At 42.3% G+C, this 17,750-nt stretch overlaps 1 protein-coding gene across 2 annotated transcripts in view; it reads left to right on the top strand.

Annotated features, from left to right (window-relative positions):
* Nucleotides 1-609: 609 nt before the first annotated feature.
* The window catches only part of LOC133922680 (nuclear pore complex protein NUP160-like), a 29,090-nt gene continuing 11,949 nt past the window's right edge, over nt 610-17,750 (top strand). Inside the window, exons 1-13 of one of the 2 annotated variants that reach the window (XM_062368109.1) lie at nt 610-941; nt 8,221-8,353; nt 8,454-8,718; nt 8,865-8,925; nt 9,230-9,387; nt 10,012-10,094; nt 11,737-11,841; nt 12,483-12,580; nt 12,978-13,098; nt 15,693-15,875; nt 15,978-16,170; nt 16,257-16,825; nt 17,369-17,531. In XM_062368109.1, coding sequence (XP_062224093.1) covers nt 745-941; nt 8,221-8,353; nt 8,454-8,718; nt 8,865-8,925; nt 9,230-9,387; nt 10,012-10,094; nt 11,737-11,841; nt 12,483-12,580; nt 12,978-13,098; nt 15,693-15,875; nt 15,978-16,170; nt 16,257-16,825; nt 17,369-17,531 — 2,329 coding nt within the window. In that variant the 5' untranslated portion in view covers nt 610-744. The remainder of the gene's footprint in view (nt 942-8,220; nt 8,354-8,453; nt 8,719-8,864; nt 8,926-9,229; nt 9,388-10,011; nt 10,095-11,736; nt 11,842-12,482; nt 12,581-12,977; nt 13,099-15,692; nt 15,876-15,977; nt 16,171-16,256; nt 16,826-17,368; nt 17,532-17,750) is intronic. The other variant, XM_062368108.1, reaches the window with a different exon arrangement.

Below are 17,750 nucleotides of genomic sequence, written 5' to 3'. Positions count from 1 at the left end.
TGAGAGTGATTCTGTGGTGGAAGTAAGGTGGGAGTGATTCTGTGGTGGAAGTGATTCTGTTTGTAAACTCGTTTGGTATACTAGTGGTGGAAGTGATTTCTGAGAGAATATTGTGTTAAAATCGAGGAGAATCAGTCGGGAATCAGGTGAAAACTAGTTTTTTCAGCTCCTACCTCGCTATACAAAACAGGAAGTGATTCCCGCGCGAAATCACTCCCCAACCAGCCCGTTTGACAGCGCTGGAAGCGATTCTGGAGCAAAATCAGCTCCCAGAGCTCTAACAAACGAGGCCTAAGTATTTGTTTGTTTTTTCTATATCCCAGTGAAGTTGAGTTGATCTTAAAATTCTGCTGTATATAACATGACCTCACCTATTATTTATTTCTGTTTCAAAAAAATGAAAACTTTTACAGTACATGATTTGACATATTTGCATTGCATATCGTATACTCAGCTGAACATTTTTTATATATAGAGGCGTACAATACCTACACACATCACACACGTACACGTATGCGTATCCATACACACTCTGGAAGGGAATGGGATGTTCGAAGGCTAATGCTCAGCCGAACTTGAAGGCGACACAAAGAATGGGCCCAAAGTCCAAACGAAAGGCCCAAATCACCATCTTCCTTCTCAGAGCCCCGAATCTCGGCAGTCCCCCAGTCCCCACCTCGCGGCGCCCAAAACCCACTCTCCAAAACCCTCCTTCCCGCGGCCGCCGACGACGGCGAGGAAGCCATGGCCGCCCCCGACGCCCGCAGGATAGTTGGCGCCGAGGTCCCCATCCCCGGCTCCGACAAGCTGCGGTGGATCGACCTCACTGTCCCCTCCGTCGCGCCGGAGAGCCCCTCCAATCCCTTCGTCTGCGTGCCCCAGCGCGCCGCCTCGGGGTCCCATATCATACCCTTCGGCGATTCACAGTATTACCTCACCTGGTACGTGCTGTGGCTTTTCCTCACTTCTTGGAGCTCAATTTTCGTTGTGTCGGAATGAGTGGTGCTGTGTGTTACTGTGTTGACTGGATTTTGCGAAGCTTAGATTTATCTTACAGAAGATTGCGCGGTGAGTTGGTTTTGCTCATGTTCATTGCGCATTCAGTATCGATGTGTTTATTGCAACGTTCAGAGAAACCGTAGATTTATAGTAGCTCCACCTAAGTAGAAGAATTGTTTCATGAAATTGCTGAGACGGACGTTCATGTCAATTTTCTCCTGCATTATGGATCATTGCACAATCATGCCAAAGTCAAGGCTCAAGGCCCAGGTCCCGTCCGACGCACCACGTTAGTCTTCAGAAGGATGCTGACATGCCAATACAGAGACGCTGATAAACAATGACCCTGGTGTGCAGAAAAACAACAGATAAAACCTGATGTTGGACCGAAATCCCGGACAAGGTGGACCTTCGTTTACGGAAATGCCGAAGGGTTCTCGGGGTGACACGTGTTTGGGGTGGAATTGTTTTTGATCTCTCTTCCGGGTACAGTATGGCCTTATTTATAGTTCGTACTCGACGACTCTAGGCGTGGTTTACAGTCTTTATCCTCTTACTTGTTACATTTTCGGAATATTTGGGAGCATTATGGTACAATTAAGCATATTTACACAATCAAAACTCTGCCCCGGGCGACCAAAGCGGGCCCCACTATCCAGTCGTGATCTTCGGCTCCGGAGATCCGCCGAAGTCTTCTCCATTCCGTTGTCCGCGGGATGGCCTTCGGCTTCGGAGCGAAGACCGGCTGCTACCTTCGCCCGCTGCGGTCAATCAGGACTGCTGACACGGATTTCGGCTTTCGGTCGAAGGCTCGCCACCGTCTTCACCGACACGGGAAGCCAGGACTGCGGGCACGCCTACATCCTTCGACCGATGGTGCTTCGCGATCTTCGCAACTTTCAGATGCAGTTCCTGAAACGAACATGTAGTGATAAGCATGTAGTCTTTCTAGCAGACTTCGAGCTATCCTCTGAAGAGGGGGGCGGGAGATTATCCCTAACACCTAGTATATATTCACTCGAGTACAAGCAATGGTGCTAACCTACTACAAGGAGTAGATCAGATCTAGTCTAATCTAGGGCTAAAGTCGTTGAGTTCCTCGTTCGCTAAGGTCTTGATGTCTGCCTCCAGTAGCCGAGAGAAAGAGATAGTCTTCCCCAGGGGGTCTAGGTCTCCGCCTTATATAAGGGTGATGTACCGTCTCCTATCCACCCGTAATTAATAACAAATTATTTTCCTTCTCGTCCAAGTAGATAGATCTGTCCTGGATACTAGTCTTCTCGAGTTAGATAAGCAATCAAGGTCTTTCTAGTATACACCTTCTGGATTTTGGACGTATCAGGTACCGCAGATTCGGTTCCATAATATCCGAAGTTAAGTATGCACACGGCATACCCCGTCCGTATATGATACACTCCTTATACGTATATACCCCATAGTTAGATATTCGACAATAGCCCCTGACTCTACCCAGCAGGGAGGATTTTTGCAAGCGCCTACTCGAGTATCGCGAAGTCCAAGCCTGGTCAAGTGAGGTAGATCGAACTCATAGTCGAAAGAATCAAATAAGAAAATGTTCTATTTCGAGTATCGAGTGGAAACACTTTTGGATCGAGCGCCCTGTTGTTATTCGCATTCGAGACTCAATAATTGCTAATAATATCGATTTCTCGACATCCGTCTCTGAGTGGAGTTAAAAAGATCTCCAAAATTTGAAACGATGGGTATAGGCGCATTAAATGCGATTAGATGGGCGTGCAGAGATTTGCATGGCGCCATCATTCCGGTTTTCACGCCGATCGAAGCGCCACAAATTTTATCCGAAGCGGAAACAATTCGAGTCTCATCTTGAGGTAAGGCCTATTTAATTATTTGAGGGGAGAACTTTACCGTCATTGTCTTAGCCTTGTTGCCTCCTCTGTAGTCTCGCCATTCGAATTCATCCACCATTGTTCGCATTCTACTCAAAGACTTCATCTTTCACTTTGGATCTTATGGCGGAAACTCCCGATTGGGCGACTTCGCCTTTGGGAGTGCTCGACATTATCTCCAACAAAATGCGGCATCCAGAAGATTTCGCCTTCTTTCGTTGTGTCTGCAACTCATGGCGTGAAGTGCGTAGGACGACGAAATTTGCTCCTTGGATCCTGAAAGGACCGTTTATGCACGAGGGTGGCTCACCTGGGGAGTGAAGCAGTTTTTGACATTCATTTTTGAGGTTTAATTAGCGATAGTTGGGAGATGATTGGGGCCTCAAACGGGCTCTTGATCGTCATCAAGCGAGGGCGTCAAATCAAATGTAGGGTATTAACCCGATGACCGGATGTTTCTGTAATCTCCCATCGCTTTCCTATGATGCGCTTTAGATGAACCTGGAGGGGTTCGCAGTGCGCAAGGATGAGAAATTATTCATCATCATTGTTCTGAGGATGCCGTGCTTTCATCCTTAGTAGATGAAGGGGGTGCACGTTTATCTTATCAATGGACCATCATGGTGGTTTCAAATCTCTAGTGGCAAATTTTGGTGGCATATTTTGGATTTTCTGGATGGAGTGGCCTTGGGAGATCTATCAGGAGTTGTGCGACATTGGAACAATTGATGTCTGAGTTCGAGATCTGGCAACCTGGTCTGAGTGGTTCTCGACTGCTCCTGGTCGAGTCTCGCACGTTTTTCTTGAAGGTTGGCGAGCAAATTGACGATCCAGCTGAGCGCAATGCATTGACGCCGGTTTTCCTCCACACATTCGGTGATGACATTTGGGAGCCACTAGAATGGGAGACTGTTCCTTGGATGAAAGAAAGATCAATTCTGCTGGGTATGACCTCCGAAACTGTACCATCAGTACTCGGAGTTACTAACCTTGGTCGAACTCGTAGCTTCCGCCGAGTAAACTTAGCTTACCCCCAGGATGATTATGACGTGCTTGAAGTTTCCTATCATGAAGAGGTTTCTAGGACCATAAAATCCCTTGAGGGGAATTTCAAGTGGCGTTCTCGTAAATGGATATCACCGAAGCTTTCTCCTTAGTCGAGACTGTCGTCCCTGCCTTTGTCGATTCACTAGGGCTCAGCCTGCCTGATGATGACAGTGAGAGGAGTCCCTTGAGTTGATGGTCCATTTAGCTCGAAACACTTGTAACTTGGTTTATGATTTGGGAATGTCTGTAACAGTACTATCAGTTTGCTTGTCTAACATGCTACTACTTGCTATTCCTTTGCTGATGAAATAGAGTTACATGAGTAGATGCAATAACCGATAAGTACGTGCTATAACCATTCTCGATACTAAATGACTGTGCATTCGTTAATATATGAAAACCTAACTAGACATTGTTAGATGCATGGCTCTCGAGTAACCACTCGAGATAACCACAATAATAAGAAAAAGAGTTTGTCTAAAACTAGAAACAGAAAACATAATGGCCTTTTGCAAACTTTCACTGACTTGCGTGCTTAACCAGTGTACAAACATGAACTCGACAGAGGACACACATGAGATCGACTAGAACTTCAGAACTTTTTTTAGCCGTTAGGTGCGAGATGTCTGACAATCTCTTGTACCGTTATGTTTTATTAGGTGTAGTTGTCCATTATCAACCTAACATATGCCTCTATTGGCTCTTATCCAAAGCAGTCGTTGCAAAACCAGATAAACTTTTGCAAAAGATATATACAAAATTTACAAAAAATATGATATTATTATGTAGCCCCCGACTCTATGGCCGAGGAGAAGATTACTCGATCTAAAAGTAGAAATAAACATACCCGTGTTATTAAAAGCGTATGGTGTTGTAGCCATCGACTACCTACTCGATGACTGGATCGAGTAAAGAGTAAAGCCGTAGCATCGAAAATATGCGATGTAGCCTCCGATTCTCTATTTGATGTGATAATCAAAGTAGAGAGTAGAGGATATGCACCAAAATATACTTGACGTGGCTCCTATCCCTTAGCTCTACGACTGAATTCGAGTAGAAAATGGAGCACAAGCACTGACATTATAAGATGTAGCTTCCAGCTCTCAGGTTGGTATGATAACAAAAAAACAGAAAGTGAAGCAAAAAACACCGAAAAAAATATGATGTAGCCCCCGACTCTCCACTCGATAGTTGGATCGAGTGGAGAGTAGAGCATAAACATCGACTTTCGTTTCTCGATCACGTACTCGATAATAGCAGCCACCCTAGCGGGTGGTTAAGATTATGTTATGGTCATCGAGTGTACTCGAACAGCCGGGTAGGTGAGCATTAAAAACCCACTCCCGCTCGTACTCGTTTTCACTACAACCTTTGATTTGACGTGCAATAATAACTGCGCATCGCTTTTTGTAGAGATTGGACAAGTCATAATGTCTCAGCGACGCCTCGACTTCCGCTAGATGTGCTGCGTGACTGAGGCGGCTTTACTCTCACACCCAGCGATATCGGATCTTGACAGCTCCATGTGTACAGTGCGACCTGTTTCCATAAATATAAATAGAGAGAAAACTGAGACGTTGGTTTTTCACCCCGTTTCCTTCCTTTCTCCCTACACGCCTAATAGAACTTGTAGAGCTTGAAGCCATAGCTTTTACTCCACCGTTGTCTCCTAAGCTCGGTCCAGAAAGTGAAGAGATATGATTTCTCACCCAAGCCCCTGTCCATGGTTCCTCTGTGAGTCATCATTGTTTTTTCCGACGAGGAGGAATCGATTGAAAGACCTAAGAGGAGAAAGAACAGAATGTCCGTCGGAGGTTACCGACCCTTCACCCTCCACCTTCGGCGTTTCCTTGATGCCGATGTCGCAGAAGGAGCGAGACAGGAGTCGACGACATGAGCCGCGCAGGAGGGAGATGGAGATGGTGATGATCTTGATGAGATCATCAACCAGGTCGCCGACAAGGTCTTCGACGATGGAGCCTCCGAACCTCTGGTGGTAGAGAAAGTGCGATCGTCTTCTTCGTCGACAACCGCTAGATCGCCTTCGCGCCTTGCGGAGGGCCACTCGGCATCGTCAGCGCCAGTCAGTAGCTCCAGCAGGGTCTTCGCCTCAACCACTCTCCCTGGCCCTTACGTTGGCCTGCGTCGTCCAAGGGATGAGTATAGAATGTTCCTCAACTCATCCAAGAGGGAGTAGGACCTGCACTGTTTGCAAGACGAATACTTTCTGTCAACTTTGCACTAGCCACGCAGGTTAGACGAAAACAAAATGTAATCGAGTAGTTAATCGAATCAAATGCAATTGACTTACTTGTAATTTACCTTTTCTATGAATAAAACTTTTGGAGTTAGTCGATATTCTATGAGTGCTCGAGTATCTCACCGTTTGGAGTAGATAGTTGCACTGATCTAGGTCGGGTAACTTCGACCACTATATAGCGTTCTTCCCACTTGGGTGATAACTTATGACGTCTAACCCGTTTCTGCACTTTTCGTAGAACAAGATCCCTAGTAGTGAGTTTCCTGGGCTGAATCTTTTGCCTATGATACCTACGCAACACTTGTTGATACTTAGCCGCTTGAATAGATGCTCGATCGCGATGCTCCTCAAGTAAATTGACGTCATTCGCTCGTAACTGCTCTTGCCCTTCTTCCGAATAACTTATCACTCGCGGTGATCCAAACTGCAACTCAGTCGGGAGCATTGCTTCAGCTCCATAAACTAAGAAGAATGGAGTTTCACCGGTAGCCCTGTTAGTCGAAGTACGAATGACTCATAGTACTGAGGGGAGTTCTTTCACCCAGCGTTTCGAGTAAGCCATTAGCCTGTCGAAGACCCGAATTTTGATGCCTTACAAGACTATACTATTAGCACGTTCAAATTGATCGTTACTTTGTGAGTGAGCTACTGAGGCGAAACAGGTTTTGATGCCAAATTCTTCACAGAACGCAGTGAAGGTCCCGCTTCTGAATTGGCTACTGTCACACCCAGTTTTAAGGCCAAACCGAATGTAAACTACATATATGCCAGGGTCAAGTTACATATACGTAGTGACGTCATAAGTGAGTAGCAGACACAATATCTATTATTACAATGTTACTTTATTACATCAATGATCCAAAGGGTCTAAAAAAAAATTAAAAAACAACGGAAAAAAAACTTGGCACGACGCCCAACTCCACAGGCAATTGACCGAAAAGTCGCTCGCCTAGAACTCGGCTCCATCTTCTAGGAAATTCTCGTAGTTTTCGCATTCTGAGCAGCAACAAGATTATGGGAGAGAGAGCAAGCATGAGTATATGGAATACTCAGTAAGTACGGGAAAGATATGATATGGGGCCAAAAGTCAAGATAGGCTTAACTCAGGGGTTTGTTTGTATAAATGCCATTTTAGTAATAAAACGATTATAAAAGCAACATATTTCTACGTGAATGATTCTTTTAAGACATGAGCCAAGGTTCCGACCACCTTACTCCACAACCGAGGTTCCAATCACTTTTAAACAAAGCTAACTTGAATCACAGTTCTCACCACTGTGATCCACTAGATCCAACTCAAAACCAACCCGAGAACCACCAGACTAATCATATGAGGAGTCCATGCCGCTCATGATCGTGAGCACGGTTAATATATCAGTTTTCACTCTGCAGAGGTCGTACACTTTACCCACAAGATGTGTTTTCCTATTTTGCCAAGTACCCATTGGTCGATGGATGACTCTTACACACTTCCGAGGTGTGCGCTAGAAATTCACTGCAAAGACTTTTCAACGCCTCTCTCAGCACGTGTCTATCCGCTGAGGTTTCACCACCGTACATAAATGGAGTACACCCTTCTCCCCAGAAGCCTCTCTTGCGTCTTACGGTTTCAGAAAGTACACCTTTTCATTCCGGTACCAACAAATGACCTCCACAATGCTAAGAGAGTTGCGAATTACTCGGTTAGACCCGTCCCATACCAGACTTGTGGTTGTACTTTTTTCATAGATGGCCGCTCCACGAATCGGTCCTTAACATGGTCTGAGCAAGACCGCTAACTGGATGAGATAACAACTAAATAGAAGACAATGAAGCCGCTGGACGTGATCAGATGCTTCTGGTCTTGCTACTGCCTTGCTGCATGCATGTTGCTTGCTTGCTGTGCGGTCACTGTGCCACCGCTGGCCCAACGACCATAAGATAAGCGTTTTTTTCCCGAACTACCCATATCCAGATTTACAATATATATATGCTTTGTAAAAGATCAGGAACATGTTGTTGATCTAAGTTTTCTAAAGGAAGAAGATTGTTTCTGTCTTACAGGAGGCTTCATGAGGAACACCAAAATGTGCTAGAGGTGATCGAACTTTGTGCTTCCAAGGAGTTCCCGAACTCTGCACTGCGGTTGGTCTTTCAGGAGGCGCTGTGTCCATTTGCTTATTTATGTAAACGTGAGGTTGGCTCATCCATGATATCTTATGTAGATTCTAATGACTAGTTACTTTATGGAACCTTAGAGAGTAGAGACTAGAGTGATCACTTCCGTGGTAATGCAGGGCGGCAGGCAAGGCGAGCTTGTATATCTGCTATATGTGCTTACTGTTTCTGGAGTTGCTCTCTTGTGCCACTTACGCAGCCCGTTTTCCTATGTCTCTGGATCAATACTGCATCAAGATGATATAGTTGAGTTTAATCTCCAAACTCATGCACAGAGTGCGAAGGTTACAGCTGTAATAGTGAAGCCAGGATGTCTAGTGATTGGGCGGCAAGATGGGTCAATCTGTTGTTACAGTCTTGGAAAGTTAGCTCCAAACTCACCAGGCAAGTCCTCTACTGTCAATTCACTGCAGCAATCTCACTGTTGTAAAGTAATTATCAATATGTAATGAGTTCCAGATGATTGGACTCGGGACCTTCTGAAGCTCCCCCCTAAGATTTTCTGAAAGTTATCATGTCTTCTACTGTAGGTTTCTCAAATGAGCTGCGAGATGATGCTGGGATCGGGCGTTTATGGACTCTCATGTCGAGGTACTTATTCCTAGACCATAGACCATTTTCATGGTTGTCTGGTTGGCCATCAGCCGTTGCCACTTCTAAATAGCTCTTCTCAGAAACTACCATAGTCCAGGAAGTAGGAACAACATTTGCGATGTTCATACACTGGTAGACTATTGACAGTTTAATTTACTGTTGCAAGTCTCAGGGCAGTATATTCTTTTTTGATGAATTAAGTTCTAGTATATTGTCAAGCTTCTTTTGTTGATCTACATGGCATGTTACATATTTTTTGTTTTTACCTACTCGAGTAACATTTGTTTACATTGTTTTGCAGAACAAAGGCCGTGGGACCTGTGCAGGATATAGTGGCAACTGTTGTAAATGAAAGGAACATTCTATTTGTTCTTCATTTGGATGGAAATTTGCGCATATGGGATATTTCTAGTCACACAAAACTTCTCAATTACAATGTTCACTTGAATGATGTTGAAGGTAATTTCAGTATTGTTTTTACTTGCTACCTGATGTTCTTCTCTGAACGTGTTATGGTTCCTTGTAAGTAGCGTTGCTCGAGTTACAATACATGCAATGCCATTGACACTTGTGTAAGCTACAATTTACAACCTTCAGTCAATTCTGCTTCCAGCATTGCAGCCAATCTGCTCAAGCTGCATCTTAGCTGTAACCTGCTGATCCCATGTCTATCCTAGTTTGCTGGACAAGTGGTAACTTTTGGTGGTGGGATGACGGTAGCTTTATCTGTGCGTTCTTGTTTCAGTGAGCTCGACGTCATTACTTTAAAATTGGAAATTAGGTACAGTGAGGGGAATGAAGGGAAAATAGTAACTAACATGTGGGCTTGATTTGTTTGCAATAGTTCCTTCTAAGAGTCAAGGAAAGGGTTTGATGGAGCAATTTGAGGTGCATAACTTTCGTGAATAAACTTTTAGTGTAGGTGTGCTTTGTCGATGTGTCACAATATTGCAGCTGCTTGTGCAATTCTATCTTTTATTTCTTTGGCAACCTCAAACATTAAGCTTTGGTCGTAAACATCACTGTATATTTTCTTGTTCTTGAGTAGTGCATTTCTGTTAACACTTTTCTCTTTATCTTCAGGCCATCCATCTAGGCTATGGGTTGGTGAGGCTGATGATGATCAAGAGCTGATATCTCTGGCGGTTCTGCATCAAGGCACTGTGGTATGTCGAGAATGTTGCCTCACCAGTGATTTACTTGCTTAATTCACGAATTTTCTGCTATACCTTTCCGTTTGAGACATATACAACATGAGAACAGAACCTAAGGTTGTAGAACTAACTAGGTGACTACACTGTTTGGAAATTGCAATTGAATGTTCTAGCCTTCTAGGTGTAGTGTGAGTTGAAAGGTATCTGATATATCCACAATGCACCCAGAATACCTCCAAGCTGATAGTAAGCTGTGCCTTGCTAGTGTTTCCTTACATCATGGGACTACTCATTGGCAAACCATTTGATCTTAATGTGATCGATATAAAAGAGGGGGTCAGACTTTGTTAATGTCATTGAGCAAGAGGTGTTGTACAGATTGGTGATGGCAATTGTAGCTTCAATTATGCCGATTGCCATGGTTGGGGCTTGAAATGCTGAAATTCATCAAGTGGTGGGAGAGTATTAAGGTGGAGTTATTTTGTCGTAACAAGAAGTACACATTATTTTTAGTGAATTGGTGACTCCCTAGGGCAGGTGATACCTCAGAAGGATACCTTTCGATATTTGGGGTCGATGCTGCAGAAGGATGGTGAAATCGATGAAGATGTGAGCCATCGAATCAAAGCCGGATGGATGAAGTGGCGCCAAGCTTCTGGCGTCCTCTGCGACAAGAGAGTACCACAGAAGCTAAAAGGCAGGTTCTATAGGTCGGCAATTAGACATGCGATGTTGTATGGCGCAGAATGTTGGCCAACTAAAAGGCAACATGTCCAACGGTTGAGTGTAGCGGAGATGCGCATGCTGAGATGGATGTGTGGCCACACAAAAAAGGATCGGGTTCGGAATGATGACATACGTGATAGAGTTGGTGTAGCACCAATTGAAGAGAAGCTTGTCCAACATCGTTTGAGATGGTTTGGGCATATACAACGCAGGCCCTCAGAAGCGCCTGTACATAGCGGAAGAATAAAACGTGCGGATAATGTCAAGAGAGGTCGAGGTAGACCAAACTTGACATGGGAGGAGTCTGTAAAGAGGGATCTAAAAGACTGGAATATCACCAAAGAACTAGCCATGGACAGGGGTGCGTGGAAGTTAGCTATCCACGTGCCAGAGCCATGACTAGACTTGCAAGATCTTATGGGTTTCATCTCTAGCCTACCCCAACTTGTTTGGGACTGAAAGGCTTTGTTGTTGTTGTTGTTGTTGGTGACTCCCTGGTGAAACATGATTTTCATTTCAGTGTAAGAAAATAGTGATATTTACTGTCTGTGGATTATATAACCAGGATTTGTAGGTGCTGATAATAATTTGGTCTTCTCCTTGCGATAGTGTTTATTTATGCTGTTTCCCTATTATGTTATTCTTTTGGTAATCAGTTGCTGTAGATTCAAGCTGCAGATTGTTAATACTCCACATATCAGTGTTCTATTGCTAGATGCGACCTCCTAAGGGAAACTGGGTCATTACCTTTGGTTTAAATGTTGGATCTGGTGATCTATGCTTTGCTCGTGATCATGCTAATCATTCATGAAATCTATTTTGCTTATTGTTCCTCATTGTATAATGACATAATGTGATGGAAACTGTTATTTTCTCTCATCATTATTGCTGGAGTTAGCTGACTGGTTAGCATTGTGACATTGTAAAGGTTCAAGATTGTGAGCATGTTGCTCTGTATGGCTTCAGTTTTTCTGCTGGGGAAAAGTTCTTGTTCTCTCCTGAACCTTCAATTTCTACCATACCTTTGCTGGAGGTAAACGAAAGCATCACCATGGTTGATACACCTATTATTTGGTATGCCTGCATTGTGATTTTGAAGTATTTCCGTACATAGAGCGCATTATCCTCCTCATGCAGCTGTTTACCATCACGTTTGAAGGATATCCTGCCTCATTTTTTACTGACTGCCAATAGGAAACTAAACGATCATGATGTGCAGTTGTGCACACTACCAAACTCCCTCCAAGAAAATAAAAAGAGAGAACGATGAGGCAACAGTCAGCATTTCATATCTTATCAAGGAATCGCTGATCATTCCTGCAGGACCTATTGTTTTATTTTGTTTGTTGGCATTGGCATTGGTAAACTTTATTTTTGCGATACATCATCTACTTCATTAATTATAAATGAATCAGATAAAATATGCTGGAAACTTATCTTAATACTTGCCAATCATGGGTACTCTGGAGTTTCAAATATTTGTATTCATGTTCCTAGAAGATACTATTGCTGCATTATTATTTCTTATATTTTACCAAGATATCTTTTCCCCATCATAGGTAGAAATAAGTGTTGCGTGCCTCGTGGCAACGTATTGTAGTTGACCTCTCTTGTTTGCAGCTCATAGATAGCAATTATTGTCAACCTGCTGATGGATAATGCCTTTTCACTCAGGGAAAGCTTGTTGACTTGAAAATAGGCACGGGCAAGCTTTGGATACTTAAAGAATTTGGATCGATGCTCTACGAAATATTACAGTATGATTTTGATACGTAAGTCTGCTTTACCTTATTGTTGTTACCCTGTTCCATTGCAGTCCTTCAACAAGTGGTAGTTTGTTCATAATTTGTGTCACGAACTTTGAGCTACGCATCTCTTATTCGATTGACCTTGATCAATATATAAACTTATATTATCAAATGTACAAATGACATGGAAACTAACATATACAATTACAGATATATGTATGTCTTGATTAGTCTTTTCTGTTCTATTACACATATTATCAACTTTCTGCACACTAATATGTAAGCTTGCATGCGATAACATATCCTACTTCCACAAATTCTTGGCGAATTTTCAGAAGTGCACGTGTAACAGAAACTAAATAATATCAGGTAAATTCAATAAAGCATCCAAGTATTTACTTACAATGTAAATTGATTGCAGTGAGAAAATTTGTTCTTATGTGCTACAAGAAGATGCTATCAGTGAGCAATTGTTTCAAAGTTCTGATGATGCATTGGATGATTTGGTCTGGACAGCTGATTCAATGTTCTATTCCATCAAGGTAACTGTAATTTCCTTATGCATGTTCATAATTCTAATTTCATCTGGAAAACACGGATATGGTTCTGTGCTGATTTTCTCATTGATGATCATGACTTATGTTCAACTTGAATTATGAGCTTGCTACTTTGCATTGTTGTTAGGTTTCTTATTGTCTTGTCCATTAAATCGATTGATCTACTGATGTATGTTTAGTTATGAGCTTACTACTTTAGAATCGAAAGATTTTAGACTTAGTAGGATCAAAACCGAGTACAAAAACACTCGACCCAAGGGGAGAGACATCCCGAATGCATTGCATTAAAGTCGAGAAAAGACCTTGAAAGCTGGCTACAACCCGCACGCTATCGCTGAGTGACCGCGCTATGACTACGGGAAACACACAATGAAAGGCCTTTTTTTTGCGAGAACTAGGGTTTGACCCCTAGTTTGTAGCCTCACACCTGGATGTCTTTACCACCGTGCTATTTGCATATTCTAAAAAAAAAAAAACGAGTATATAAAGTGTGATTTTGGTGATATTAGGCATGAGGAAGATGTTAGTCTCGGTGGAGAGGTGGTTCCCAAGAAGGATACCTTTCGTTATTTGGGATCGATGCTACAGAGGGATGGTGTTATCGATGAAGATGCTAGTTATAGAATCAAAGCTGGATGGATGAAATAGCGCCAATCTTCTAGCATCCTCTGTGACAAGAGGGTGCCGCAAAAGCTGAAAGGTAAGTTCTATAAGACGACGATTCGACCCGTGATGTTGTATGGTGCCGAATGTGGGCCAACTAAAATGCGACATATCCAACAGTTAAGTGTAGCAGAGATGTGTATGTTGCGATGGATTTGTGGCCATACAAGAAAGGATCGGATCCGAAATAATGATATACGTGATAAGGTAGGGGTAGCGTCAATTGAAGAGAAGCTTGTCCAGCATCCGTTATCCAACGGAGGCCTCTAGAATCACCTGTGCATAGCGGGATACTGAGACGCGCTGATAATGTGAAGAAAGGCAGGGGTCGACCAAACCTAACATGGGAGGAGTTTGTAAAGATAGATTTGAATGAATGGAATATCCCCAAAGAACTATCTACGGATAGAAGCGCGTGAAAGTTAGCAATCTACATGCCATAACCATAACTTATGCATCAGTCTTCTTATACTGTTATTACTTTTACTTTTTACTATTACTAGTAACTTTATTATCATTATTGTTTTCTCATCATCGTTTTAGTTGGATCTTGTGGGTTTCATCTCTAGCATACCCCAACTTGCTTGAGACAAAGGCTTTGTTGTTGTTGATGCATGTTTAATTATCATAAACTTTGTCACAGAAACTCAAGAGATTCTTAAGCACTATACTTGTGCTCAAGTGTCCAATATTTCTCTTTAGAATAACATGTTCATGGTATTTTCCATAGGTTTATTGTTTCTTTGGAATTAGTGACCAATTTGATCCACCTTTCCTGTTGGCTCACTTTGCTCTTATAAGTTTCAAAAGGGCCAGTTTGATCTCTCAATCTACACATTTGGCTCAAATTAATCCCTGTGATGATGTGGCACCACAAGTAGCATGTGGCATGGATGTCGATAAGGATTTCTTTAAGCTTCATTGACTTACCCTATGTGAGATGACAAAAAATGCTCCCCTCCTTATCTCGCTCCGATCCTCTTTCTCCCTCATTCCGATCTATGCCCACATGCTTTTTAGTTGTTGATGCAACCATCACCTTGCTCGTCCACAGCTACTATATTGCTCATGCTCAGCGTTATAGCCCACCTCCATGAGCGAGTTGCAGCTTGGTGATAGCATCGCAAACTCCCTAGTCCTGCTCATTGTCCTCACCTCCAACCTCCTTAGTTTCTAAGCTGGTGGGTTGGTTGACCACCCACTTGAGGAACCCAGGTCAAGGCTACTGGCATGCCTAAGAAGCTTCCTCAACCTCAGCCGTTGTACTGGGGAATGGTAGGTAAGATATGAGTGACTTGTACCACTACCAATTTTGCTGATTTCATCGAAGTTGGAATTTGTACTGGAGCTAGTTGGAACGAGAAGGGCATTTTCATCTGTTCAGGTTGGGTGACTAAACTAAATTTAAAGAAATCATATTCAACATCCACGTCATGTGCTATTTGTCATGCGACACGAGCCAAGTGTGTAAGTTGCGGAATGTGACTTGCATTTTGAAAGAACTCGGATGACCACAGTGAGCCAGTGAGCAAAGTTGGAAGGACCAAATTACTCATTAACCCTTTCATTTTTCCGCTTTATTAATTATTATATTTTCAAATTATTATTTGCGTAATATGGAAATCTGGTTAAAAACTATGGAGCCAAGACAAATGAACTCATGTGACAATTTATCCTTTCATCAGCATGTTTGGAACTTGTCTTTTCAACTGAAATGCCTAGATTATCCCATTCTAGGCTGACAATGATAAACCAATGACTTTCTAGTGTGAATGTATTATTCAGATAATATTTGCTCTACTTCTGTAGACTATGTTCTTTAGTATTTTAGAACTCTTCTATGCATATTAACTCCATTTTTTCCCATAGAATCTTCAGTGTCCTTTAACTATGTTAGACCTCTTTGGTATCTCTAGGAGCAGGCTTTTAATTTTATTTCATCCATGTTCCTGCGGAGGCTACTTCAACCGGGAGTGAACCACTGTTCTGCCCTACGTGAAATCTTATTAGAGCACAAAAGGTTTATGTCAGATTCTGAGTTCCAGTCACTTACAGCTAATGGGCTACGAAAAGAGATATTATCCATTATAGAACAAGAGGTACTCTTCCTTTGTTTTCTGTTGTTTCTTTTATGTACTTTTAGGCATCCTAATTTCTAATTTCATTGTATGTCTGAATTTCAATACTTCTTTTGGTGTCAGGGAAGGTCACAGACAGCAAGTGCTACCGCTTATCACTGGAAAAAATTCTCTGCACGATATCTCCACAGCTGGTGTTGGAACAATAGGCCATATGGGTTGCTTCTTGATACTAACCGTGACGTGTTTGGTTTAATTAGAAAGGGTTCATTTTCTATGTTCCGTTGTTTGGAGAGTGCGGAGCTGCTTATTTATGGTTTGTTTTTGTCCTAGCATTAAACAATAAATTTTCAGATTATCAGTTGGGAGCAATTCGGTAATATAAGTACCCTAACATTTCAGGTTCCTCTGATGAATTGCGCAATTTTGATGGTCTTGAAATGAGCTTATTGGATGATATATCTGACTTTGAACTCCTTGATGAAGTTCTTAGGTGCATGGGCCATATACACCACCTGCTGGGGAGATCTTCCACTGCAATATATTACGAGTCCCTAATAAGTTCTGTTATATCATCTGACGAAATTGCTTCGCAAATAATAAAGATGCTAGAGACTGGTTTTAGTCCTCAACCTTCCTCATCCCTCATTACATTACTTGGAACCGATGCTTATGTAGAAAGAAGGCAGGCAGCCCACAAAAGTCAAAGGAAGTTTTCTGTTGAGATGTTACTATCTCTTCATAAGTTGCAATCAAGATCCACATCCTGGTCGACAGTATTTGATGTGATCGAGAAGTTTATGAAGTGTTTGAACACAAACATCACCATACAAAAGTATGAAACAAAGAGAGTTTGTAATGTAAATTCTGTGTTACTGGTACAGGCTACTTCACAGGTTGCAAGAACAATGTTCGAGTGTGCTTTTGATCTTTTTCTGTTCCTCAGTTATCTGGTTGGTGTTGGTGGGCAGGTATGCTAAACCTTTTGACTTTTGATATTTCTGTCTGCTATACACCGCAACTTCAACTTCCCTTCCTCTTCCAAGCATGCTTGCTTCAACTATAACTTGCACTAGTTGGTCAGAACTTTCGAGAACTTAGGCAAATACCAGTTACCAGGATGTTGGATTGCTATTTGTGATCTTCGCATCATCTGGATAGACATATAACTATTGATTTTGATTGCTGAATCAATCTTATGCACATACCATTTAGTTCACTTCACGTCCCATTTATCGTTATGCATTAAGAATGTGTTGGTGAATATTTTCTATTTACATGTCGTTTCAGCATAGCTTCATTGTAGAATCCTCAGGACGCTTGGCCTGCAGGCTACAAATGTTACTTTCATGTGCAAAATAATATATTCAAATGGTCACTTCCACTTTTATCTTTTACCTCTTTTCCTATAGGTTGTAAAAGTGTAGACTAACGAGTCTTCGTTGATACAGTTAATTCTTAAATGGTAAATATTTTTTAATTCGTTTCTTTGATAATAATAATTCCCAAATCAGGTCTCCTTGTTGCAAAGCGATGTTGCTAGAATCAAATTGAAGTTGTTTCCAATGATTCAAGACATATTGGGACAGTGGATCGTTCTCCACTTTGTAGGAATTTCACCAACCACACCACCAACCATTGATGATTTTAGCTATCAACTTTCTTCGCTCCAGCTAGGTAATAATTGCCTAAAAGATATGGCTGCATTCTTACTTTTGATGTTTGATATGTATCTTTTGAATGGACACCCCACCGCTACCATGAGTATGTATTTGTGTGCTATTTTGTGATGTCATAATGAGTCTATAAAAAGCACTGTTGATATGCCATTTTAGTGTTTTGTAATGACATGCCTAAGGTTTTGGTTATCATATTTTAGGGACATTTTTGTGTGAT

The sequence above is a fragment of the Phragmites australis genome, chromosome 6 (assembly GCF_958298935.1).
Source record: "Phragmites australis chromosome 6, lpPhrAust1.1, whole genome shotgun sequence".
NCBI lineage: Eukaryota > Viridiplantae > Streptophyta > Magnoliopsida > Poales > Poaceae > Phragmites > Phragmites australis.
Note: the sequence above shows the minus strand (reverse complement) of the source record. Positions and strands in the feature narration are given on the sequence as shown.